We start from the raw sequence: 26,594 nt of genomic DNA, 5'->3' as shown, positions 1-26,594 counted from the left end.
ACGTTAACACAAAGAAACACAAATATACACAAATATACTTACTCATGCATTACATATATATGTATATATATCTGTTTTCCGTTTTTTACTCTCTGCGTTTTCTATCTGCTGCCTCCTCAGTTTCTTTGCATTTCTTCTGTTATTATTCAATTTTTTTGCTTCCTTATGATATATGGTTTACACCTGAAGAATTTGTTTGAGTATTTATCAACACATGAAACATAGTAGCACTTAAATACATGTATTGTGTCCTTTAAATAAATAATATTTACCTCTCACCAGCTGGAGTACTTTTTTGTTGAATATATATGCTTCACCACCTCATTCCAGGTCTTCCTGGGTCTACCTCTATCCTGGATTCCTTCCACTGTTTGGGAGTGGCACTTCTTCACACAGCTCTCCTCATGCTTATGTAATATTGTATTATTTGTTTACAAAATAAATATAAGGTTTAAAAAATTGTCAACTTTTATTATATTCATTATATATATTGTTTCTGGTATAAATTAATATTAATAAGAAACATTACCGGTCCCTGGAACATAGGGAAAAAAACCTGCTGGTACTCCACATCAGATAGTTTGAGAAGCACTGCTTTACACAACTCTATATACAGCAACTAATATCCCTTCTTATACACATCTTCTCTATGGCATCATATATGCTTCTTTTTTTTTTCCTCTCATAATAGTACTCATGTAGCAACACACCTGTTTAACAAAGAGGAAGTGGTGATATGGAGCTCAACAGCTGGCAGCAGGTGACAAGATGTGACAAGAATGGTTAAAGTTGAGAGGGGAGGCAGGCCTGATATTTCTCTGTTAATTCCTTCTCTCTCCATAATAGAGGAGATGAAAGAGCAAAAAGAAAAATAAAGAAGCAGTGATAGAGATAATAGTTGGCATTCTTGTGGTGGTGCTTATGATAATGATGATGATGGCTGCCATGTTGTGGTGATTTGGATGACTATGATATATAGTTGATGCTCATTATGATGAGAATGACAACAGAGGGAAATAAATAAATGATGATGATGATGATGATGACAATGGTGTTGGTGTTGGTGGTGGTGGTGGTAGTGGTGGTGGTGACAACAGTTTGGTGACACTGCAACTCTGCACATATAACTACAAACACTTGTAATATAAAGAGAAAAATAGAAAATAAAGAATCAAACATAAACCAGACGATGTGCGTGTGTGTGTATGTGTGTGTGTGTGTATGTGTGTGTGTGTATGTGTGTGTGTGTATGTGTGTGATCATCATCATCATTTAACGTCTGTTTTCCATGGTGGCATGGGTTGGATGGTTTGACTGAAACTGTTAAGTTGGGGAGCTGCACCGGGTTCCAATCTGATTTGGCATAATTTCTATGGCTGGATGCCCTTCCTGTCAGCCTGTCTCTCTGATGTGACCAATAATTGATTATGATTATATGTGTACATATATATATATTTATATATATATATATATATATATATATATATATATATATATCATCATCATCGTTTAACGTCCGCTTTCCATGCTAGCATGGGTTGGACGATTTGACTGAGGACTGGTGAAACCGGATGGCAACACCAGGCATATATATTTATATTTGTATGTATATATCATCATCTTCATCATCATTTAGCATCCATTTTTCATGCTGGCATGGGTTGGTACAGGGAGCTGTACCAGGTTCCAATCTGATTTGGCATGATTTTTATGGCTGGATGCCCTTCCTAATGCCAACCACTCCAAGAGTGTAGTGGGTGCTTTTTATGTGCCACCAACACAAGTGCCAGTTATGTGACACTGGCATCAGCCATGACTATGATTTCACTTGGCTTGATGGGTCTTCGCAAACACAGCGTATCACCCAACATACAAAGTGTGCTTTTTATGATCTACTGGCACGAGTGCCAGTTACATGACACTCACATCGACCACGACTGCGATTTCACTTGGCTTGACAGGTCTTCACAAGCATGGCATATCGCCAAAGGTTTTGGTCTCTTGTCATTGCCTCTGTGAGGCCCAACATTTGAAGATCACTTCATCCTATGTCTTCCTGGGTCTACCTCTTCCACAGGTTCCCTCCACACACACACACAATACATAGGAGTATGAGAAAGTGTATATGAATATATATATATATTCATCTATGTGTGTATGTATGTGTGAAGGAGCAAATGAAAGCTGCTTTCATATCAGAGCGAAACAAAATCCCTACATGTTTATGATTTCATGAATTTATTCATAATTTACACTATATTGATATTCAAATAATTATTGCTTGGCCACCACTCTAGTACTTCCTCCTCCTCCTCATTATCATTTTATGCCTATTTCTCTTCTCCACCATACTTGTTGTATGGTGTTGGTCAAGGCTTCTCTAACTCAGCCTCTCATCATTTGGGGCATCATCGTTTTGTCTCATCTCCTTCTTCAGATTAATTTCCTGACATCACTTTTCTTTGCATTCTTCTCATGTCTTCTTTAAGCCTTCCTTTTTCCATGAGAATCCTTCCATTAGAATGGCATGTGTGTCTGTCTGTGTGTGTGCTTGTGTATGTTTTGTGTGTGTTTGTTCCCCCCACATCACCACTTGACAGCCAATGTTGGTGTGTTTTCATCCCCATAGCCTAGCAGTTCAGCAAAAGAAACCAACAGACTAAGTACCAGGCTTTAAAAAAAAAGAAATTGTATTCTGGAGTTGATTCATTTGATTTTAAATTCTTGAAGGCAGTGCTGCCCCAGCATGGCCGCAGTCTTTTGACTGAATCAAGAGAAAAAATAATTTCAAATTACAGTTTAATGTATTTTTTATTTCATTTTTGTTAGGAATATTCTGTAAAATAGGTTAAACTAAATATATTGTCTTTTGAACTGTCAACATTTAAATGGCTCATACAACAATACTGTGTTTGTTTTGGTGGTTTTTGTCATCACAATCGCCACTAATTCAGCAGATATGTAGCTGTGAACCAATCTATTGTACACACTAAAATGTCAAGATGTGTGTGTGTAGATCATCATCGTTGTCATTTAATGTCTGGCTCCATGCTAGGCTGGGTTGGATAGGTTAACAAAGTCTGTCTCCTCTGGCATAGTGTCTACAGCAGGGATGGCCTCCCTAAAGCCTACCACTTTGCAAAGTGCACCGGTGCTTTTCCATGGTACCAGCACCAATGATGATTGCCTCATAACTAGCAGTGCTAAGGCCTAAAGTGGCCCCTTGTAAATGAGGGCAACTATCTTCTACTGTAACCCTAGGATGATTCAACCAAGCGTTGTGAGGGGATTTGGTTGGACACAAAATGAAAAAAGCCCACTCTGCGTGTGTGTGATTTTTTTTTTTTTTTAGTTTTATTTCAGTGTTTCTTGAGAAAGTCCAAACCAGTTGCTAACAAAGTGACAAGATGTCTATAGAGAGCTCCTGGTGTTTGTAAATATGTGGTTGAGTTGGTGTGTTAGTTGTGTTGTTGATGCATGCACCCAAGTGTGTGTATCTTATTCACTGAAACAATCTCGGATGAAGAATCTTTGAAATATCTTACAACTCTTTACTGTGCCACTAATGGGTTGCATTTAGAGAATCCATGTCAGTGTCTTTTGTTCTTTCTTTGAAAAACCTTGTATTTCTAGGTTTTTGTGTAAATTTGTAGGTACATAGCCTAATGCACCTCTCATGATATACACACCTATACGTGTATGTATGTATGTGTATGTATGTATGTATGTTTCCATCTACCAAACCAACACACCCACAAGGCTTTGCTTATCCTGAGGCTACAGTAGAAGACATTTGCTCAAGGTGCCATGTAGTGAGACTGAACCTGGAACCATGTGTTTGGAAAGTAAACTTCTTACCACACAGCCACACCTGTGCCTGTGTTTGAATATATATGTGTTATTGTACATGTATATGCACATGTATATATATATATATATATATATACATGTGCATATATGTGTGCGTGTGTGTGTGTGTGTCTGTGTGTGCATGCGTGTTGGTGTCACGTAATTGACACCTGTGCCGATGGCATGTAAAAAGCATCCATACACTCTTGGAGCGGTTGGCATTAGGAAGGGCGTCCAGCCATAAAAATCATGCGAAATCAGACTGGAACCTGGTACAACTCCCTGGCTTACCAGTTCTCAGTCAGACCATCCAACCCATGCCAGCATGGAAAACGGAAGCTAAATGATGATGATGATGATGATGATATATATATACAAATGTATATATATGTGTGTGTACATATATAATCATAATTAATTATTGGTCACATCAGAAGGACAGGCTGACAGACTGACTCACAGAAATAGCCAGTGTGAGCAAATAAAAAATGAAATAGAAGACATTCACAGCAATATCTAGCTTATAATAATAAGGTAATTGTCTACAGGAAATATTCACTCTAATTTTCTGCTCATTAATTCTATTTTTGCAACTAGTTCCTTCAACAAATATGACAAGCTATATATATATATATATTTAGAGAGAGAGAGAGAGACAGACAGAAGCTTATTGCTATGTATGTGGCTTTCCGAGCGTATATGTAGGTGTATATATGGGCGTATGGATGTGTGTATGTGTGTGTGTGTGCATGCACGTGAATGTGTGCATATAAGAAGTATATTGTGTGTAATTATATATAGTAACTAGACACACACACACACACACACAAACATCACAAGGCACATCTCTGTTCAGTTAGCCAGGACATTAATCCACTGAGAGTGTTCTGCAAACTAATTAGAAATTAGCTGGGGCTATGATGAATGTCTGTGTGAAATAATTGTATGTATATTTTACACACATGCACACGCACACGCGATGAGTTAAGAAGTTCACTTGGTAAAATTTTGTAGACAACCAGAATCAAAATATTTCATTCAATGAGATTCAATTTTCCAAATGTCAGGACCAAGAAATTTTTTTTTTACTCTACTTCTTGTCGTATTCCAAGAATACGGCAACAATTCCAAGCATCCTGCTGGTTTCCTCTTCTTTGACTCATGCCCACTCCTCATTCCTGAACAGCAACCACCAGTTCTTCTTTTGTACTGAATCAAATTAAGATGTTTCTGTTGTTATGGAAACAGACTTAGTCACAATGCCACATGGCCACCAGCACCATATTCTGTGATTCTGTGGATTTCCACTTGAAACCATCCTGTTCTGATCTTAATACCAGCCTGAGAAACTTTTGAACTACAGGACTCTCAGTATTGCAACACCTCTCCAACATAGACCACCACAAATGCATAGACATAGATCATTGTTTTTATTTTTTATGTCTGCTTTTCCAAGTTTGCATGGGTTGGATGGATCTACTCCCCTCCCTTGTGAGGTTCAACATTCTGTCCATGCCTTCCTTAGTTTTCTTCTTCTTCTTCTTCTTCTTCTTCTTCTTCTTCTTCTTCTTCTTCTTCTTCTTCTTCTCATCCCCCTCCTCCTCCCATCTCTTATCCTCTATACCCATCTCTTATCCTTGTCAATGGGGGTTGTCTGCCTTGCACACTACATCTAATCTTTCTGATGCTTCCCACCTCATCTGCCCCCTTTTGTTACTTTAGTGAAACACTCCACAAGGATTCCAGTTGATCTGATCGACAGAACTGTGTGCTCGTGAAATCAACAGGCAAGTGGCTGAGTACACCACAAACATACGTTTCTCACGGAGATTCAGCACAAAACAGAATGTGACAAAGCTGGCCCCTTTGTATTACTGGTACAACTCATTCTTGCCAGCTGAATGGACTGGAGTAAAGGGAAATGAAGTGTCTTGCTCAAGAACACAACATGCCACTGGGAATCGAACCCACGGTCGTAAGGTCATGGGTCAAATGCCCTGACCACTAAGCCATGTGCTTTCACACATTACTAATTCACTTCCACATTACACAATCAGCAGGGTATTCTTGTTTCATTTGTGTTAAGAAAGGTTTCCATTTGTTTTCTGTCCATAAAATCATCTTCTTTGATATTATTACCCCTCCCTTGAGGGGTCTTGTCTTGCGACCTCAGTAGTGCCAGTGCCACATAAAAAGGCACCCAGCATACTTTGTAAATTGGTTGGTGTTTGGAAGTTGGGGGCCTCAAGCTGAAGAAACGATGCCAAAGTGGACATTGGAACATTGGCACAGTCCTCTCCTTGCTTTCCAACTCCTGTTGAACCACCCAACCCTACCAGCGTGGAAAATGGACATTAAATGATGACGACGATGACAATGATTATGATGATGATGATGATTCCCCATACTATCACAAATACGGTGAATACATATTGAAAAATTGCTTTGCAGCCAGACCTCCTTCCTGTCGGTACCTTTTACATGTTGGTTCAAATAAGGGATTGTTTATTCAACTCATTTTCAACAACATAAAGTCACAAGATAATTTCTTAGAAAAGAATGTCAACAGAAGGCATCCCCCCTTTTTTTTTTTTGTTCAACGTTTTTTTATGCAAAGATGTGAAATGTAAACATTCACACAAACACACATATACATATTAATACACACACACACACACACACACACACACTTACATACATATAGGTTCTGTAATAAGAGAATTATGACTGCAATCTGTCAAGATATCTGTAGGAGCAGAAGTCCATTGTGTGTGTGTGTGTGTGTGTGTGTGTTCTTGATTTGTTTGCTAATTGGAAACAAAGCCATCATCCTTCATACAGATGGTATAATTTGTTTACAATCTTCCATGAAAATATGCCCAGCCATTGAACTGTTCATGGTCTGAGGATAGAGGAATGTGTGTGGGTGAGAAAAGTGATGGCAATGAATATGGTAGGATGGAGAGAAAGACTGACATAGGATGTGGCTCATGATGATGGAGGTGGAAATGGGGAGATAAGGATCATCAGTGAAGGTGGGATACAGATGACAGGGCAAAATAGAGAAGACTGTCACTGCCCCCCCCCCACTACCATTGCCACCAATATATGTGTGCGTAGTTTTGTGGATATATATATCATCATCATCGTTTAACGTCCGCTTTCCATGCTAGCATGGGTTGGACGATTTGAATGAGGACTGGTGGACCAGATGGCTACACCAGGCTCCAATCTGATTTGGCAGAGTTTCTACAACTAGATGCCCTTCCTAATGCCAACCACTCTGAGTGTGTAGTGGGTGCTTTTACGTGCCACCGGCATGAGGGCCAGTCAGGCGTTACTGGCAACAGCCATGCTCAGAATGGTGTATTTTACGTGCCACCTGCACAGGAACCAGTCCAGCGGCACTAAAAATTCTATTTATTTATGCAGCTGAGGATAAGCCCTGCATTTAAATTGATGTAATGACTGCATTGTTCAATTAAATGGAGCCACTTGAAACAGTCCTACTGTGTCACCTCGTGATATCCTGTTGCTTATTTTGATTTTATTCACCTTACTTTGAGATGTACAGATAATACTGCACTGACTTGGTGCTTCAACTTAAGTACCTAATTCAACTGAATCTCAATTATATATATATATATATATATATATATATATATATATATATATATATATATATCAGGTCATTAAGAATGAAATGTCCAATTTTGAACTGAAAGTTTATTTTACTTTATCTCAACAAAAATGCAGTTAATCAAAGTATGCACCTAAATTATCAACACAATTTTGCCATTTTATTGGTAGCTTATTTATGCTGGCAGCGAAGAATTCTGGAGAACAAGAGGTGATGAAATCACGAAAGGCTGTTTTTTTTATCTTCTTGTGATTTGAAGTTTTTTCTTTGCAAAAAGTTGTCTAATGAGATAGTCAGTTGGTGCAAGGTCTGGTGAATATTGTGGATGACAGAGTACTTTGAAGTTCAGTTCCTGTAACTTGAGTAGCGTTCTTTGTGCAACATGTGGTCGACCATTGTCTTGCAAGAAAATTGGCCTGTCTCTGTTGACCAATCTCAGTTGTTGAATTGCAAGTTCACTCATCATTTCATCCAATTGGTTGGTGTATACATCCGCTGTAATTGACTTACCAGGTCTCATGAAGTTGTAGTGGATGACACCAGCACTGGACCGCCAAACAGACACCATTAGCTTTTTTTGGTGAATATTCTCTTTTGGATTGTGTTTTGGCACTTCATCTCTATCCAACCACTGTGTAGAAAGCTTGCTATTGTTGAAAAGAATCCATCTTTCATCATACATAACATTATGATGCAAAAATGGTTTGCTTTTATGCTGTAATAGCAAAGAACAGCAAGTTTCAAGATGACATGTCATTTGATGCTCGTTCATTTCTTGTGGTACCCACTTGTCCAGCTGCTTTACATTGCTGATTTGTTTCAGATGGTCCAATACAGTTGGAATGGAAACATCAATCCTTGCTGCTAACTCATGTGTAGTTTGAGATGTATCTGCTTCCACTAGTTTCCAGCTCATCATTATCCACCTTGGTCTCAGGTCTACCACGGGGCTGATTTTCAAGAGTAAAGTCACCAGATTGAAACTTCTCAAACCATCGACATACAGTGCATTCATTTGCCACATCTTCACCAGACACCTCATTGATGTTTTGAGCTGTCTGAGATGCATTGGTTCCACGACAGAACTCATTCATAAAGAACACCAATTTTTGATCTCTCCAGTATCATCATCACCATCATCATCATCAATCTTGATAAAATGTCATCTGTTAGTATTGGGACATGATGACATCATTCAAAACACATAGATTTTAGAGACAAGCATTGTGTCTCTGGTGCTTGTCAGGAGTCCTTGAGCCTTATGGCAAAAACAAAACAAAATAGAAACACAAAGACTGGTTTGACAAGAATAACACTCATAAAATATCCGATCAACAGAGAGTGACTTTTTCAATCTTACGATGATGACACAGACAAGAAACATAAATGGAGAGCTTGCAAGCTGGCCAAGGCAGCAGTCCAGAAACTGAGTTATGTAATGAAGAACAAACTGTGCTTGGCCAAAGTGCTTGAAGTCCAGAAATTTGATTGTTATTTCTAGCATTTTATGTGCCTACATAGAGATACTGGACTTTTTAGTATAAGTAGTTTAGAACTGTTTAGCTTAGTAACAAAGTACCAATCTGTCTTTTATATTTATCCTGAATTCATATTTGTACATAGCATGACTGCAGTCACATGACTGAGACAAGTAAAAGACTAGTAATTGACCGTGGAATGGTACAAATAGTTGCTTATTGCACCAGCCTTTTTGTAGCATATAGTTTTAGCCTTCTACAGTGTCTTTTTGTAACCCCATCAGGGTTAGCTTTGCCTTTCATTCTTAGAAGAAACTTAAAGGAAACAACTACCGGCTGTGGACTCAGGTTGTTTCTGTTGAATGTGTTTTTTCCTTACAAATTTATGGTGTGCCAGAATCAAATGGTTGTGTGGTAAGAAGCTTGCTTCCCAACCACAATTTCAGGTTCAGTCACACTGCATGGCACCTTGGGCAAGTGTTTGCTGAATTTTTTCTGAAGAACATTCTTTTCTTTGTGGTTAGATCGTAGGTGACCTTTTTCAAGCATATCGGATGTCCACTTAGTGGTCATCCCTTCTTATACGCATGTAATACAATTTTTCTGAATTTTCAAATTTTTTATTTTTTATATGCTAGGCCACTGGTTTTAAATTGATGTTAATTAAATTAATATTTAATTTATCACCCTCAGTATATATATATATATATATATATATATATATATATATACACACACACACACACACACAAAATCGATATTTTAAATATTGATCTTATCCTCATTTATATATATACACATATGTGTGTTTGTATGACCACTGATTGACAACCAGTGTTGGTGTGTTTATGTCCCTCTAACTTAGCAGTTTGGTAAAAGAGACCAATAAGTTATGGGGGGCATAACCAAACCAACATCGGTTATCAAGCAGTGGTGGGGAACAAACACAAACACAGATTCTGTCTGTCAAATCCATTCCCAAGGCTATAGTAGAAGACATGTGCCCAAGGTGTCACACAGTGGAACTGAACCTGGGACCATGTGGTTGAGAGGCAAAGTTCTTACCACACAGCCACACCTGCGCCTGGTGGTGTAATTAGGTATGTGTGTTTCCGAATTAGCGCACGTAGCTTTGACATTATATTTCTGTGTGTGTGTGTGTGTGTGTGTCCTCCTTGTCAACATCAACCCCACCACCGCGACCATTTAGTCACTTTCTATTGAATTTGTCAAAATCCCAAGTGTTTATTGTTGTTGTTATTGTTATGCCAACACAACATTGTTATCGCCCACTTCAGACACACTTTGTTATCCTTCCTTCACCACAGCTCCTGTCTTCTGTGTGCATGTCTGTGTTTCTGAACGCATGCATGTGTATAGGTATCCTATGTGTGTGTGTGTGTGTGTGTATATCTATCTATCTATCTATCTATATATATATATATATATATATATATATATATATATATATGCTCTTTGATGTCCTCCCTTCTCTCTTTTATATTTCATCTCTCTCTCTCCTCCTCCCTTTCTGTCTCATTTCTCTCACGCCTCCTTTCCCCGCCACCACCTTCTTAATATACCTTTGTTTATATACACACAGAGAAACATTAGGTGAGTGTTTCGTTGGTATATATACATATATATATATATATATATATATATATATATATATATATATATATATATATATATATATATATACACACACATATATATGTGTATGTTAATGTCACTTGAACATTGTATTTCTCTGCTTCCTCTTTTCCTTCAACGTTTTTTTTTTCTCTTACTTTCTCTCTTTTTCTTTTTACCTTCCTTTCTCTGTCTACCGCCCTCTCTCTCTCTCAGCTAATGTCCACATTTCTCGCTCACCTGTTTTTTTTTTATTACTCCCCTCTAGCAATGTTTCAGTTTTCTGATGTTATTTTTTTATCATTTTAGATACACACACACTCATATATATGCGTATATGTATGCACATACATACGTAATACATATATATATATATATATATATATATATATATATATATATACATACACACACATACACATATATATGTATGCCTGTATGTATATACATACATACATATATGTATATGTAATCTCACTTCACTCCTCCTTCTCCTCGAATTTCAAAAACAAACTTCCTCTCCTTTATTTACTCTCACCTTTCATTATCTCTTTCTTCTCCTCTATATGTCTCCCTTTCTCTCTCTCTCTCTCTCTCTGTCGTTCTCTTGCACCCTTCATCTTCCTCGTCGTTTCTCCATTCTTTCACCCACACCTTTCCTTATTTTCCCTCCTTTTATCTCCACTCGTCCTTTTCCCTCTCACTCATACCGTCACTCTGGTATGTACCTGCCTTCTGTTGGAACTCGTCTATTTCGTGGTGCCGCTGTGGAACCAGACTTTCGAGGTAATTTCAAACTACCTGCCTCTTTTCCCTTCTACCTGGTACCTTCCTTTTCACCTTCAACCTTCTGTCCTTTTTTTTTCTTCTATTCTATTTGGTCTTTTCGTTTTTGTTGTATTTCTCGTCACAGTCGGGTGGTTCCAACCGTAAAGAGTGAAGCAGACGAAAATAGTAAAGTAGCGGTGGTGGTGGAGGCCACTAGGATTCCTCCAAATACTAACAACACACCAGGCTCTAGTTACCCATCCATTCATTCTGGTGGGTAAATTCAGAAGAAGCCATGAGAAAAGGGAGGGGTCTCGTTGCCCTTACCCCCTACTCAATTATTACAAGTAATTATATGTATGGAGTGAGGTTTAAATGATTATAATCTTGTGGTAATAACGAAAGACAATGTCATTTAATCATGTCGTAGTAATATTGTTGCTTGATGTTTCAAGCCTGATCCACATTGTGTTCTTTAATTATTATTCAGGGCTCCTGTTCTGAGTTCAGATCCTGCGAGGTCAACTTTGTCTTTCATCTTTTGGGGTCGATAAACTGTAGCACCAATCAAATACTGGCCTTCCGCCAAAATTAGATTTATTATTCATCGCTGCTTTCGTCTAATGTTGATAATGGAGCTTGCCTACACAAGTGTACGGCCCCCCCTCCCTCCGACTTTGTTTCCTCATAAGTTTCAGGAAGACAGATATATTTTTAAATGAAATCTTTCTACAACTGTAGAAATAAAGTCGACTCCTGTGAATTATCCGAAACTCCTCTCCCCGATGTCTTAAGAAATTTTTTCACATGAAATTCCGATATAATCATAATAATATGCCACCTGAAAGGTAGAAAGTTTCGTTTAAAAAATATCCATTTTTCTAATAAATTATCAGGAAACTAACTTGGTGGTGGTGGGGGCACACATGTACAGGTATACTGATGGTTGTTACATTTGAATGTTTTTTTGTGAGTGATTGAGCAGACCTTTATTCAAAGACGTTCCAGCCATGACCATCCTTTTCTCTACTTATAATGTATTTACAATATTCTTTCTTTCTTTCCTTATTTTTATTTAAGATAGTACAGTATGATTAGATGGAGATTTGGGTGTTGTTTCTTGCAGATCAAGAAGCCATGTAAGAGACTTCCTTATAGACTCGTCGTGACTGAGGTTGAGGTGATCCCTCTCTGAATAGACCCCTATGATTAGAGGCATTCCAACTGTGACTACACCGAATATGTCTTGGAATGTTAATTATTTAATATGTTCCTTATGTAAGACGGTATAGTGTGAGCTGAGGGAAATTTAACTGTTGTTTCTAGCAGGTCGAGTGACTACGTAGAGCTTCTCTTGTCGATTGATATTGATAAAGGTTTTGGTGGTGTTACAATCGTGATGAAAATAGCAGGGTGGGATACACAAGGGTACTTTTCAGCTCACACAGAGAAGGGTGGCTTATAATGTGTAGTCAACCCTTCCCAACTTCAGCCTCTTAGACTTTAGCGTACCAGAAGTTGCTAAAACCCATAAACGTTATTAGTGTTGTCTGTGATTATTATTGTTTAACTCTAGGCTTATTCCTGGTTATTTCTGATGTAAATTATTAATGTTATTACATTTGCCTCACAAGTATAATAATACAAATTTACAAAGGAAAAGAATGGAATTAGGGGACAAAAATATAAACAACGAAATTTTTGGGACAAAATATTCACAAATGAAAGCAACCAAGCAATTCTTTGTCCTTTTCTTCTCCATGGGGCAGTGATAGCAATTCCAAAAGTCTGCTCGTCAGAGTATGGAGAGGAGTGTCTTTATCTTTTACATGTTTCAGTCATTAAACTGTGGCCATGCTGGGGCACTGCCTTGAAGAGTATTTAATCAAATGAGTCAACCTTAATACTAATCTGTAAGTCTGGTACTTATTCTGTCAGTCTCTTTTGCTGAACTGCTAGGTAACAGGGACATAAACAAACTAACACTAGTTGTTAAGTGGTGGGAACTAACATAAAGACACATGCATATATACTAGACGTCTCAGAAAGATTTACCGATGATTAAAAAAATTCTTGAAGATTCTTGGATAAATCAATCTTGTTTCTGATTGTGCACAATGGTTCATGGATATTTCAGATTTCAGTGTTTATAGTTTTGTTTGTCTGGAATAAATTTGTCAACAAATATGACATCTCAAGATAAACATGATCAAATTGTTGCTTTAAAATCAGCAGGAAAATCTAACTGATATTGTAGAACAAGCTCAATGTGTGTAGTAAGGCAGTGTGTAATATCTGGAAACATTACAGTCGATCTGGCATGCCATCCAGAAAGCCAATTCCAGGGTGCAAAAGAACTGGTTGCACCAAGCCTAGGATTGATACTGTGAGAAAGTGAGTTGACAGGAATATTCGTTAAAACATTGAAAAAAATGGCAAGAGAGCTTAATATTTCAAAATTTTCAATGCACAAGATTGCTAAAGAGGATTTCAGGCTAAAGACATACAGAAAAAGCAAACCAGACAAGTAATTTCAGCAGCTTCAAAGAAAAAAATGGCTGGGAAGTGGGGGGGGGGGACGTTAGCAGAGATGGACAGTGCCATAAACAAAGTCTTCATTTGAAGTGACAAGATCTTCACTGTGGAGACTTGTTATGAACAAGCAGAATGACAGGTTGTACGGTATTGATGGTGAGGACTTGCCTGAAGGGAGCCAAACCCATTTTTGTCATCAGCTGGGGTTATGGTGTGGATTGCCATAGAGGCTGATGGATCCAAGTCTCCTTTGCTCTTCATTTACGAGAGTGTGAATGTGAATAGCACAGTTTACATCAAAATGTTAGAAGGAAACCTGTTGCCATGGTTAAATGAAACATTTTGAAACAGATCTGACGTTACTCAGGACAGTGCCCTAGTCCACACCTCGAATGTTATGCGAAAATGGTGCAGAGAGCATTTCTGCTGTTTTGGGGAGAAAAACTTTTGTCCTCCCTCAAACCCAGGCATCAATCCAATGGACTTTCCTGTCTGGTCTATCTGAGAGAGAGAGAGAGAGAGAGAGAGAGAGATGTCTCAACTATCTCATACTCAAGTGTGGTGGATCTGAAAGAAGTCCTTCTTACTTGCATGGAGTAAATATGATGAAGAAGTGGTGCAGTGCTGTTGCAGTTCAGTAAAGCACTTGTTTGCAGGCCATGATTGAAGCAGGAGGTGGTCATTTTGAAATCATAGTTCTTATAATCTAGAAAGTTTGATTGTTCTCTCTTGTACATGTTATGAGTAATTACAAAAAATATCACAGGTAAATCTTTCTGGGACACCCAGTATACATACATGCGTGTATATAACAATTTGAAAATCCTACACGATTAGGTGAAAAGCGCTTTATTTAATTTATAAAACATGTGACATTAATAAAAATCTGTAAATGTACAAACATCCAGATTTCTGAGTACCTTAATTTTTTTCTATATAATTTCTGTACATCACCTCCAAACCTTCCAATATATATATATATATATATATATATATATATATATATATATATATATATATATGAAGGACTTCCACACAGTTTCTGTCAACCAGATTCACTCACAGGGCATTTGTTGACCCAGGGCTATAGTAGAAGACAGTCAAAGGTGCTGTGCAGTGAGACTGACCCCCAAATCCACAAAGTTGCAAAGCAAGCTTCAAAAGCACACACCCATAGCAGCACCCGTTTGTGTAAATATTTACCAGTTTTAAGAGATAGCAGCCGGTCACCTGGATCATCTCTTCTATCTTTATCTTTTGTTTTGGTCATTAGACTGTGGCAAAGCTTGGGCACTGTCTTGAAGAGCTTTCAGTCAAGTGCATTGACCCCAGTACTTATTTTTTTAAAGACTGGCACTTATTCTACCAGTCTCTTTTGCTGAACCACTAAGTTATGGGAATGTAAACTCTAACACTGGTTGTCAAGTGGTGGTGGGGCTCAGCCACACACACACACACACACACACATGCATGCAAGCGTGCGCACAATTGGTTTCCTTCAATTTCTGTCTCCTAAATCCACTCACAAGGCTTTGGTTGGCCCAAAGCTAGAGTAGATGACATTTGCTCCCGGTTCCACACAGTGGGACTGAACCTGGCACCATGTGGTTGTGAAGCAAACTTCTTACCACACACCCATACCTGTACCATATGTTTACCGTTTCTGCTTTGTAGCCATCCTGCCTTTATTATGTCACCATGTTGTCCTCAAATATTTGTATGTTTAAAGTATGTGGTTTTATTTTTGAAAGAGAGAAGGGTGTTTGTTGAAAGTATTGTACCTGCTCCACTGATGGTCTGATGTATTATCAATGGTATTGAGGGTCACATTCCACTCTTTGTTGTTGTTGTTGTTGTTGTTGTTGGAGATGGTGGTGATGGTTAACGTTGTCATCGTTGTTGCAGACTGGTCTTATCTTTGTGTGCATCCTTGACATTTAATCTTGTTCTACTGCTTGTTTCACCCCATTCCATATCAGTCAGCTGATAATGATTAATGATTGGCTATACATGAAGAGAGAGTGAATTCAGGAAGGGGATTGACAAATGTGGGAGACTGTATGTATATTGAATATGGGTGGATGGAGGGAACCCACAATGAGGAAACCTTGCTACTGGTTGTAAGGGAAAAGGGTCTACTGAAAGCAAGAGAAAAGGAGAAAGCAAAACAAGAAAGACATAAAGAAACACTACTTGACAAGGAGTTACACAAACGGCTTCCCATGTGGCCACAGCTAAAGTTGCTGTAGAACACAGAAGTTGTTATGCGAGACCAAGCTTTGGTCACAAATTGGAGGGTCAGTCTTAGAAATGAGCAAGTGTCTCGATTGTGAGAAATTTGTAATGAATTTGATGAAACTATTAGTTGTACATTATTTACATTTGACGGATATTTGTCCTCATCTTGTTTTTTTTTTTTGTTTTCTGTAGCTACCATCACTTATAAGACTTGACAATTTTTCTGTCAAATGTAAATTTAAATAATGTAAATAATGTACATAATTCCTCATCTCTTAAATATAGAACTGTACTATTGGCTGTATTGTAAATGAATACGACCTCGAACCACAAAAAGTATCTGAGTTGGAGAGTTGGGCTGTAGAGCACACTGTGACAGTGTGACGTATAACAACATCTGATAGTCTGGTCACTCATGTTATCACGTCTGGTCACTCATGTTATCACGTCTGGCCAATCATGTTATCACATACATACCTCCACACACACACGCACTGCTTTGCATATTGAGTTTGCTTTCTCCCATTTGTAAAGCAAACAGACTTCACCTTTGTTTCTAACATGGAGTTACAAATTATTCGGTTAAACGAGACGAGCTTTGGTTGTTAAACACTTACTTTGATTATACAGTTTAAATAAGAGTTTAAAAAGAAAAAAAAAAAGCAAAGCGGAAACAATAGAATGCTTAAAAGAAAAGTTAATTGTGTGTTCGTTGAAAAAAATGTTTTAATGAACTCTGACAGGAATGATTCACTTTGGAAACCAACCTGAATTGAATTGGTTTACCATTTCTGTATTTTAGTCGCTGATCTAACTGTGAAATGTTCTTTCAAGTATTTATTGAATGTCACTTGCACTATTTTCTTAATTGTCTGCACCTGAATGAAATCAAAGTGTGTATTTAAAGAAATTAAATCAAGGTATTTATTAATGTCCTACACAACAGCTCTAAATAATAATAATAATAATAATAATGATGATAATAATAATAATAATAATAATAATAATAATAATAATAATGGTTTCAGATTTTAGCACAAGGCCAGCAATTTTCGAAGGAGTGGGTAATTTGATTAGATTAACTCCAGTGCTCAACTGGTACTTATTTTGTCGACCCCCACCACCCAAAATGAATGGATGAAAAGCAGTCAACCTTGAAGGTGTTTTGAAAATATCTCAGAGTGACAACCATACTCTGCATACTCTTGGGCTGCCTTTTGTCAAGGCAGGGTGTCTGTTCAGCCACCCTGCCAAAGATGTAGAGAAGTCAGGGGACTGCACATGGTGGATTGTGAAGAGTTAGTGAAAAAGCTCTTTTGTTATTATTTCAGTTTGTTTTCTCTCTCCCTTCAACCTTTTATATTTGCAAGCAATAGTAAACAACCCAGATTTGCCAAGCTTCTTTTGAGAAGGTAACAACTTGATCTGGCTTGTTACCAGTTGTACATCTGTGACATTTTGCACATATCACCACCTTAATAATAATGATCATAATAATAATAATAATAATAATAATAATAATAATAATAATAATAATAATCTTTTCTACTATAGGCACAAGGCCTGAAATTTTGGGGGAGAGGATAAGCTGATTACATCAATTCCAACACTCAACTGGTACTTATTTTATCGACCCTGAAAGGATGAAAGGCAGAGTTGACCTTGGCAGAATTTGAACTCAGAACCTAAGGATGGATGAAATACTGCTGAGCAGTTTGCCCAGTGTGTTAATGGTTCTGCCAGCTTGCTACCTTTCAGATGATAAATATTAATTTGATAATTAGTATTCATTCCATTATTTTGTGTAAGTGCCAAGAAATTTGATAAACATTAGATTATAATTACTGTATGTATGCCATAGTGGAGGCGCAATGGCCCAGTGGTTAGGGCAGCAGACTCGCAGTCGTAGGATCGCGGTTTCAATTCCCAGACCAGGTGTTGTGAGTGTTCATTGAGTGAAAACACCTAAAGCTCCATGAGGCTCTGGCAGGGGATGGTGGCGAACCCTGCTGTACTCTTTCACTACAACTTTCTCTCATCCTTTCTTCCTGTTTCTGTTGTACCTGTATTTCAAAGGGCCAGCCTTGTCACACTGTGTCACACTGAATCTCCCCGTGAACTACATTAATGCTCAACCACTTGCACGTTAATTTCACAAGCAGGCTGTTCCATTGATTGGATCAACTGGAACCCTCATTGTCGTAACCAACAGAGTGCCACATATGTATGCCATATTTCCTGATATTACACTTGATGGCAAAAAATATACTTCCAAAGTTACCTGTGGCATAGTTTGTGATATTACCCAGGGTAACAAAAATACTTCTAACATTACCTCTCCTTATGACAGGTAACACTTTAGACATATTTTAATGACCAGCAATGAACTTGTCGCTTGACCTTACATCATCCCTGACAGAATAAGCTCTGCAATCAAAGGCATTTTGTGATCCATTTATATTTCTGGCAGTGAACCTTATTATCTTTTGTTTAAGACAGAAGAGTGTAATTTAATGGAATTTTGGCTATTATTTCTAACATGTACAGTGACACATTTCATAATGACTTCGAATTTTGACACAAAGCCAGCAATTTCGATGGAGTGGGTAAGTCGATTCCATCAACCCCAGTGCCATTCGAGCATGGTTGATGCACCATTTGAGCATGGTTGATGCCAGCGCCGCCTGACTAGTCCTATGCCAGTGGCACATAAAATGCACCATCCAAGCATGATCGTTGCCAGATCTGCCTGACTGGCTCCTGTGCCGGTGGCATGTAAAAAGCACCATTCAAACGTGGTCGTTGCCACTACCACCTGACTGGCCCTCATGCCAGTGGCACGTAAAAAGCACCCAATACACTCTCAGAGTGGTTGGCATTAGGAAGGGCATACAGCTGTAGAAACCTTGCCAGATCAGATTGGAGCCTGGTGCAGCCTTCTGGCTCAGTCAAACCATCCAACACATGCCAGCATGGAAAGTGGATGTTAAACGACGACGACGATGATTATTATTATTATTATTAGTTGTCGTTGTAGTAGTAGTAGTAGTATCAAAGAGCAATATTGTCCCTGCTACTTAAACAAGTGTTTGTTAGCGGATGGCTTACTGGGTGATGACATTCAATTATCCATGCAACAAGTGCACCAACCTGCACTTTATGCTCCAATTAAACCCGCATGGTGTTCCAAATAAAACAAGCTGAACGAGAGAATTTATGTTCCGCCTGTTTTTGTTGTTGTTTAAAAATTCGTCTTGAATAAATAATTGCGGTGACAAAAAAAAAAAAAAAATAGATTACTTGTGGAGCCACCTGAACATATAATCTTTACAATTTATGAACAGAAGATTAACAACAGTAACAGCTTTAGAAAGTGTTGTAGTAAGAGTTAGGACAGAAGAGAGCAGGTGTCTTAGTGGTTAGGATCTTGCAGTCAAAGAAAGTGGGACAGATTTTGTTCTGGTAAAAAGAAGTTTCAATGGATATGCTAAGGGTATTTGACCTCAGAAATCCTGGGTCACTGGGAGGTTATAGGTGGGATTTTAACAAACATAGGACCTAGTGTTTCCATTTGTAGTGCTATAAGCTGCAGGAGTGGCTGTGTGGTAAGAAGCTTGCTTCCCAACCATATGGTTCTGGGTCAGTCCCACTGTGTGGCACCTTGGGTGAGTGTCTTCTACTATAGCCTCGGGTTGACCAAAGCCTTGTGAGTGGATTTGGTACTCAGAAACTGAAAGAAGCCTGTTGTATATTTATATATGAATGTATTTGTGTGTCTGTGTTTGTCCCCCCCCCCCCCGCCATCACTTGACAACCACTGTTGGTGTGTTTATGTCCCCGTAACTTAGCGGGTCTGCAAAAGAGAACAATAGAATAAGTACTAGGCTTACAAAGAACTTGTTCAACTAAAGGCGGTGTCCCTACTCTTCCCCATGTTATTTTAACCCTCCCCTTATCATCTTAAATCTTTTTGTGATTGTATGACAAATATATCTCTTTCCTGTCCAGCCATTTTAAACCTTTCTTTGTCCTTCTTGCACCCTTGGCATCTCACCATTTGCACCACCCTTTTGGCCTGGACATCCCTATTCTTATCAAACGAATCCTCAACTTCTCTATTTTCTCTCATTTTCTCACTCTCAGACTCAGAACCAAAACCACTAAATCTATATCCTACAATCCTCAGTTGCGTTGGCAAACAGACTTTACTGTATGTCACTGTTACTTCATATTTCTCACTCAAAGATTTAAAACTTGTTTTTCTCTTTACGAGACCAGCGACTGTGTGTGTTGCTTGAAAAGTATATACTGTGAGCAAGAGTGAGTGACTGCTATCTCTAGCCGATGGTTGTCCTCTACCGAGAAAGGGAAAATGCCCAGAAACCATTGGTCTACAGGTATCGCTATGGCTAGAAAGGGGGCAATAGGCTTCCTTCCAGTATACAGACACAGACCATGTGTTGGTAGCCAGCTGGAAAAGATGTTTTCCTGGGGCTAAAAAGTAGTAACATCGTCCTGCATAGAATTGCCACACTGAATCGGTAAATAGACTTTACTGTTTGGTATTGTTACTACATATTTCTTGCTCAGAGATTTAAAACTTGTTTTTCTTTTTAGTTTTCCCAAAATTATATTGATTTTTTTTTTTTGCTTAACGCAGTTGACATTTCCATTTCTTTGGAAGAAATATGTCAAGGAAGCCATATTTGGAATCTTTAACATAGAATCTTCAGTTAAGCATTTGTAGGTTCGGTAAACCAGTTGTTAAGACTTTGATCGTTAGGTGAATCAGTCATAAAATTTTTTACTGCTCATTACTCTGTGTGTGTTTGTGTGTGTGTTAATGCATGTATTGTAATAGCTTCCGACAGATTGTTTGAAAATAGAGTTTGTCACAAAAAAATAATTGACATGTTTATTTCTTATCACCACAACACACACACACACCACACAATCTTTAATTACGTCTTTAATTACATTTTCCAATATAATACGTCTTTATATTTTCACTTATATACATGATTACTTATACACATACATTGACATATACACTCAAATTCACATGAAATACATACATACATACATACATACATATATATATATATATATATATATATATATATATATATATAGATATATATATATAAATGTATAATAAATATATACATATAATACCAACACACTCACACTTACATCATCATCATCATCATTTAACATCCGCTTTCCATGCTAGCATGGGTTGGACGATTTGACTGACGACTGGTGAACCAGAGGGCTGCACCAGGCTCCAATCTGATTTGGCAGAGTTTCTACAGCTGGATGCTCTTCCTAATGCCAACCACTCCGAGAGTGTAGTGGGTGCTTTTACGAGCCACCAGCACGAAGGCCAGTCAGGCGGTACTGGCAATGGCCACGCTCAAAATGGTGTATTTTATGTGCCACCTGTATTGTTGCTGAATATTTCACGTTGTGAGATTTAAAAAATAGTAATTTTCTAAATAATAGGCTTATCTCTCTCAATTAGCATATTTGTTCTCCCGAATCACTACTTTCCTCATTACTTTCACCAGTTTGGTTGTCTGCAGAAGGGTAAATTCTTCAGCCAAATACCAAATATTATCAACAATTTCCTCAACCGTAAAGAATCGAAGCCTTGCTCGTTTACCTGGTGAAGTACTAGATTCCTCACATGCCCATTTCATTGGAGAGATCCATTTTTTTTTTTATTAAAAACAAAATTAAACAACAGCTGTGGGGTGGGGTGGGAGGGGGACACCATTAACAATGTAATCAGTTGTCTAATTTTAGTATTTTATCTTCTTTTTCTACAAGTGGAGTTCATTGCTTCTTTGATAAGAATCAGGTAGGAATTTCATTTAGGCTATACCCTCTATACCGGGAACTTGGCATGATAGGGTTAATGGCTGTATCCCTTTTTAATTCTACCAAGACAATATCACATGACCACTGCAAGGCCCATCCCTTCCCTCCCCAAATGGAGATAACCTTATGCTCTTTTACCTTAGATCTCATAAGAGTCCTCTCATCTCCTCCAGCCTGACAATAAAAGCAATCCATTTAGGAAACTCTGCCGTCCAAAGCCAACAATTTATATAGGATGGCTCTAGTTGCATGAGTGACATGGAAATCTTGCCCTCCACTACGGAGAAGATAATCCATCTTACACACACACACCTTATCTTTTGACAACTAAGGTTTAGCTGCCGGCACAATGACCTCCTCTTAGCAGCTAATTAGTAGTTTTAATTTAGAGTTTTAATTAGTAGGTTTAATTGACAGTTACTATGCTGCTATAACTATTGATTGAATTATACACACACACACACACACACACACACATTCAGTAAGTAAGAGCTAAATAAACTCAGTATAGAAAACACATAACAGTGCTCAAACGAATTAAAAATTCAATTTTGACTTCTTTATCAAAGGCAAGGCTCACAGCATCAACAAGGGCTAAAAGAGAAATCCAAATTGAGCTGATATGGAGATAGTAATGAAGATAAATACAAATTAGGCTTCATATATATATATTTAGATGGAGCAGATAAAAATACAGAACAATGAAAAAGGACAAAATATATATTTAAAGAAATTACATAATGTCTTCTTTTGACAACTCTTTCAGGAAGTTAAGAGTTATATAAAAATCATAATTTGCTGGTGATATGTGCAAAATGTCACAGATGTACAACTGGTAACAAGCCAGATCAAGTTGTTACCTTCTCAAAAGAAGCTTGGCAAATCTGAGTTGTTTACTATTGCTTGCAAATATAAAAGGTTGAAGGGAGAGAGAAAACAAACTGAAATAGTGACAAGAGAGCTCTTTCACTAACTCTTCACAATCCACCATGCTGCAGTCCCCTGACTTCTCTACATCTTTGGCAGGGTGACTGAACAGACACCCTGCCTTGACAAAAGGCAGCCCATGAGTATGCAGGGTATGGTTGTCACTCTGAGATATTTTCAAAACACCTTCATACCCCCAACTTATTGAATAAGAAGGCATTATTGTGTTGTAAAATTGCAAGGGATTCCTGGCAAACACAATTTACACATGCGACGATTAGTATAATACGAGGTACCTCTACAAACTATGGACTAGAATAAGGTATGCGCTAGGACATGAGGTGTATATAGGTAGCTAGAGAAGTTGAAAGCCTAGAGGACTTATTTGAGAATGTACTTAGGGGGACAAGGTAGCAATGCTTGAAACCTTTTATGTGGGAACATGGAGTCTTGACCAGACATATACCATGTGGTTAATAAATGATTTGCAATATTATATCAAAATAATACATCATTACTCAATAGGTCCTTTGATGTAATCTTTTCTTGGTATCATAAGTTTTATAGCACATTTGCTCATTATGTAAAATCATTATAATTTTCCCTTCATGACAAAACCTTTTTACTGATATGTTGATATCAAATTATCATAATTTATCCTCATAGCAAACATACTTTTTTTCTCCTCATGCTTTCCTCTCCTACTACCCCTACTCTTTTATCTTAATGCTTTCCTCTCCTCACCTGTTTGTCTAGACCTCTGGTCTTCTCAGCTGCTTTTTATCTTATCTTCTCCCTGTTCTTTTTACCTTGTGTCTTTGGGGCTGTTCTTCTTCCTCTTATCATGTCTCTTAACTTCCCCTTCTTCTCATTATTTTGGTCTGCTCCCTCTCTTCCTTCAACCTTATATGATAGCAAGCAATACTAAACAACTCACTTTTGCCAATCTTCTCTTGAAAAGGGCAACTGGACTTATGTTAACTTCATCCTATGACTTTTTGTATATATCACCAGCAAATTTTGATTATTACATAAGTCTTGGCTTCTTGAAACAGCTGTCAATATAAGACCTTACAGAGCTGACTCGCTCCACGACAAAATACAGTGAATGGCTTTGTTATGGGTTCAAATATATCTCATGCTTATTTAAACTGGTAACAAGTTTGTATTTATACACAAAACTGTTTAGTGCTGACACCCTGTATTCTACAAATATTTTCATTCTTTCTTTAGAAAAACATGATTTTAATTCCAAATCAATGCAAGACAATACTGAATGGCCTTCAGAAAACCTTTCAAAAATGTAAGTAAATTCAATTTTTATAGTATTAAATATATATTTGTGTTTGTTTTTATTTATTTAATTTTTTTATATAAGCTCAGGTGTAATATGAATTCTTGCAATATTACTACAGGACTGGCATGAAGTTTAGAAGAAGAGAGAAGGTGTTAGATAGAAAGACAGACAGATAGATATATCTGGCATGAATCATTGAACATATGACATCTGTGTGGTGAAAGTACTTAATTTTGATACTCATAACAAAATAATGTGTGTGTGTGAGAGAGAGAGAGAGAGAGAGACAGACAGACAGAAGAAGAAAGAGAGACAAAGAGAGAGGTATATAATAATGATAGTCTGTGCATGTGTTTAAATCATGGCAATGACAATTCTTCTACAATACAATAACATCAAATTTTTGGCAACCCAATATATATACACAGAGAGAATGTTGGCACTCCATCGCTTATGACAATGAGGGTTCCAGTTGATCCAATCAACGGAACAGCCTGCTCGCGAAATTCCACAGACATGTGTACTCTTAACGTAGTTCACGGGGATATTCAGCATGACACAGAGTGTGACAAAGCTAACCCTTTGAATTACAAGCACAACAGAAACAGGAAGTAAGGGTGAGAGAAAGTTGTGGTGAAAGAGTACAGCAGGGTTCGCCACCATCCCCTGCCAGAGCCTCGTGGAGCTTTAGGTGTTTTCGCTCAATAAACACAACGCCCGGTCTGGGAACCAAAACCGTGATCCTATGACCACAAGTCTGCTGCCCTAACCACTGGGCCATTGCGCCTCCACAGACAGAGAATAAGTGAGAGCTAAGTATGTTCAGTATAGAAAACATGTAGTGCTCAAATGAATTTGAACTTAACCTCTAAATTCTTCATCCAGGACTAGGTCCACAGCGTCAAGAGTGGCTGTAAGAGAAATCCAAGGTTAGCTGATAGGGAGGCAGTGATGCTGAGAAACACAATTAGGCTTTTCTCTCTCTCTCACACACACACACAGACATCATCATCATCATCAATATATATACATTTTATTAAAACTACAAAATTATCACAGAACTGTTACTCAGAGTTTCACGTTCCCATTTATCAGACACTTGGTGTCGACCATTGAAAAGACCAAACCAAGCCAAAATCACGTGATTTGGTAGTCTGGGCAGTGGAATTAGCAGTGACTGTCTGCCGCTGATGATAGCTATGACATACTTTTATGCACCACTTAACCATATCAGGGTTTTCTCTCTTGGTAAATGTTGCAGTGTTTGTATATTCTAATGCAACTTCCACTTTTAAGTGGTGTGTGTGTGTGAATCCTGATTGTGTTTATCCACATCACTGTATCTCTCTTTATATATATATATAAACTTAGATATGTTTCGACCAAAGATTGGTCCAGGCCATGTCTAACTAAATAGCACCACCTGATAGGATTATCTAAATTCTTTTTAAATCAAGTTTTGTAGTATTATGGTCCATTCAAGTAGTGAGCTGAGTGAGTTTTATCCAGGTATAGTTGGCTTATCTGGTATTCCTTGAAGAAATTTGTCCAGATTCTGTTTAAAGGTGATGGGATCTTTTTCCTCTTTGATCAATTTTGGGACAACGTTAAATAGGGCAGGGCCTGTTGAGGAAAAGTAACTGTGTCGCAGTGTACCTATATGTTGTGATCCTGAATTGGGCAGGGGATGCATGGCCCGTGGTCCCAGCCTTGGATGAACCTTGAAGCTAATGTTCAGGTTGTTTGGGTAATGCTGGTGCTATATTCTCCACATCATGCAAATGATGTGTATATATATATATATATATATATATATATATATATATGAAGTCAGAATGAGGTATTTCTTCCTTGTTTATTAAAGGTTAAGAACAGTGATGCATCAGGGTTCAATATTAATTCCATTACTATTTGTAGTTGTGATGGAGGTGCTGGTTCCAAATGTTGGGTTACCATTGGAATTGTTATCCTCAGATGATCTGATATTCATAACAGAAAGTATGGATGAATTGCAGGAGCAGATGAACAGACTAAGGGCAATGTATGGAGATAAAAGAGATGAAATTACTGTGTGTAGTGCTCAGGTGCATTACAACTCATCAAAGGTGCATGTACAGTACATAGAATTATGTACAAAAGTCAGGAAAGTGAACAGTGTAGGAGTCATGATATACATGTGTGCATGTGTATGGAGGTGGGGATATCAGGTGTAGTGTTGGTGAATTTCAGGAAGCGTGGAGGTTTTAAAGGATGCAATGTCTTGGCAGAGAACAACTGATGCAGGTAGTTTGTTCCATGCTTCAGCAACTCTGAGTGTGAAAAAATGTTTCCGAAAGTCATGGGA

The 26,594-nt window shown here is 38.0% G+C and overlaps 1 protein-coding gene across 7 annotated transcripts in view; it reads left to right on the top strand.

The window, feature by feature from the left end:
- Positions 1 to 26,594, top strand: part of LOC106868200 (uncharacterized) — a 137,309-nt gene that overhangs the window by 52,406 nt on the left and 58,309 nt on the right. For 6 of the 7 annotated variants that reach the window (XR_008265018.2, XR_008265019.2, XR_008265020.2 and 3 more), the window contains one exon: positions 24,187 to 24,256. Coding sequence is in view for 2 of the 7 variants with exons in the window: in XM_052971099.2 (XP_052827059.1) it covers positions 24,187 to 24,256 (70 nt within the window). In the remaining 5 variants the exon portion in view is untranslated. Of the gene's footprint in view, positions 1 to 11,260; positions 11,389 to 17,697; positions 17,948 to 24,186; positions 24,257 to 26,594 lie in introns of those variants that run through there. The other variant, XR_008265022.2, reaches the window with a different exon arrangement.

The sequence above is a fragment of the Octopus bimaculoides genome, chromosome 10 (genome assembly GCF_046866305.1).
Source record: "Octopus bimaculoides isolate indiv1 chromosome 10, ASM4686630v1, whole genome shotgun sequence".
NCBI lineage: Eukaryota > Metazoa > Mollusca > Cephalopoda > Octopoda > Octopodidae > Octopus > Octopus bimaculoides.
This window is presented reverse-complemented; position numbering and strand designations above follow the sequence as displayed.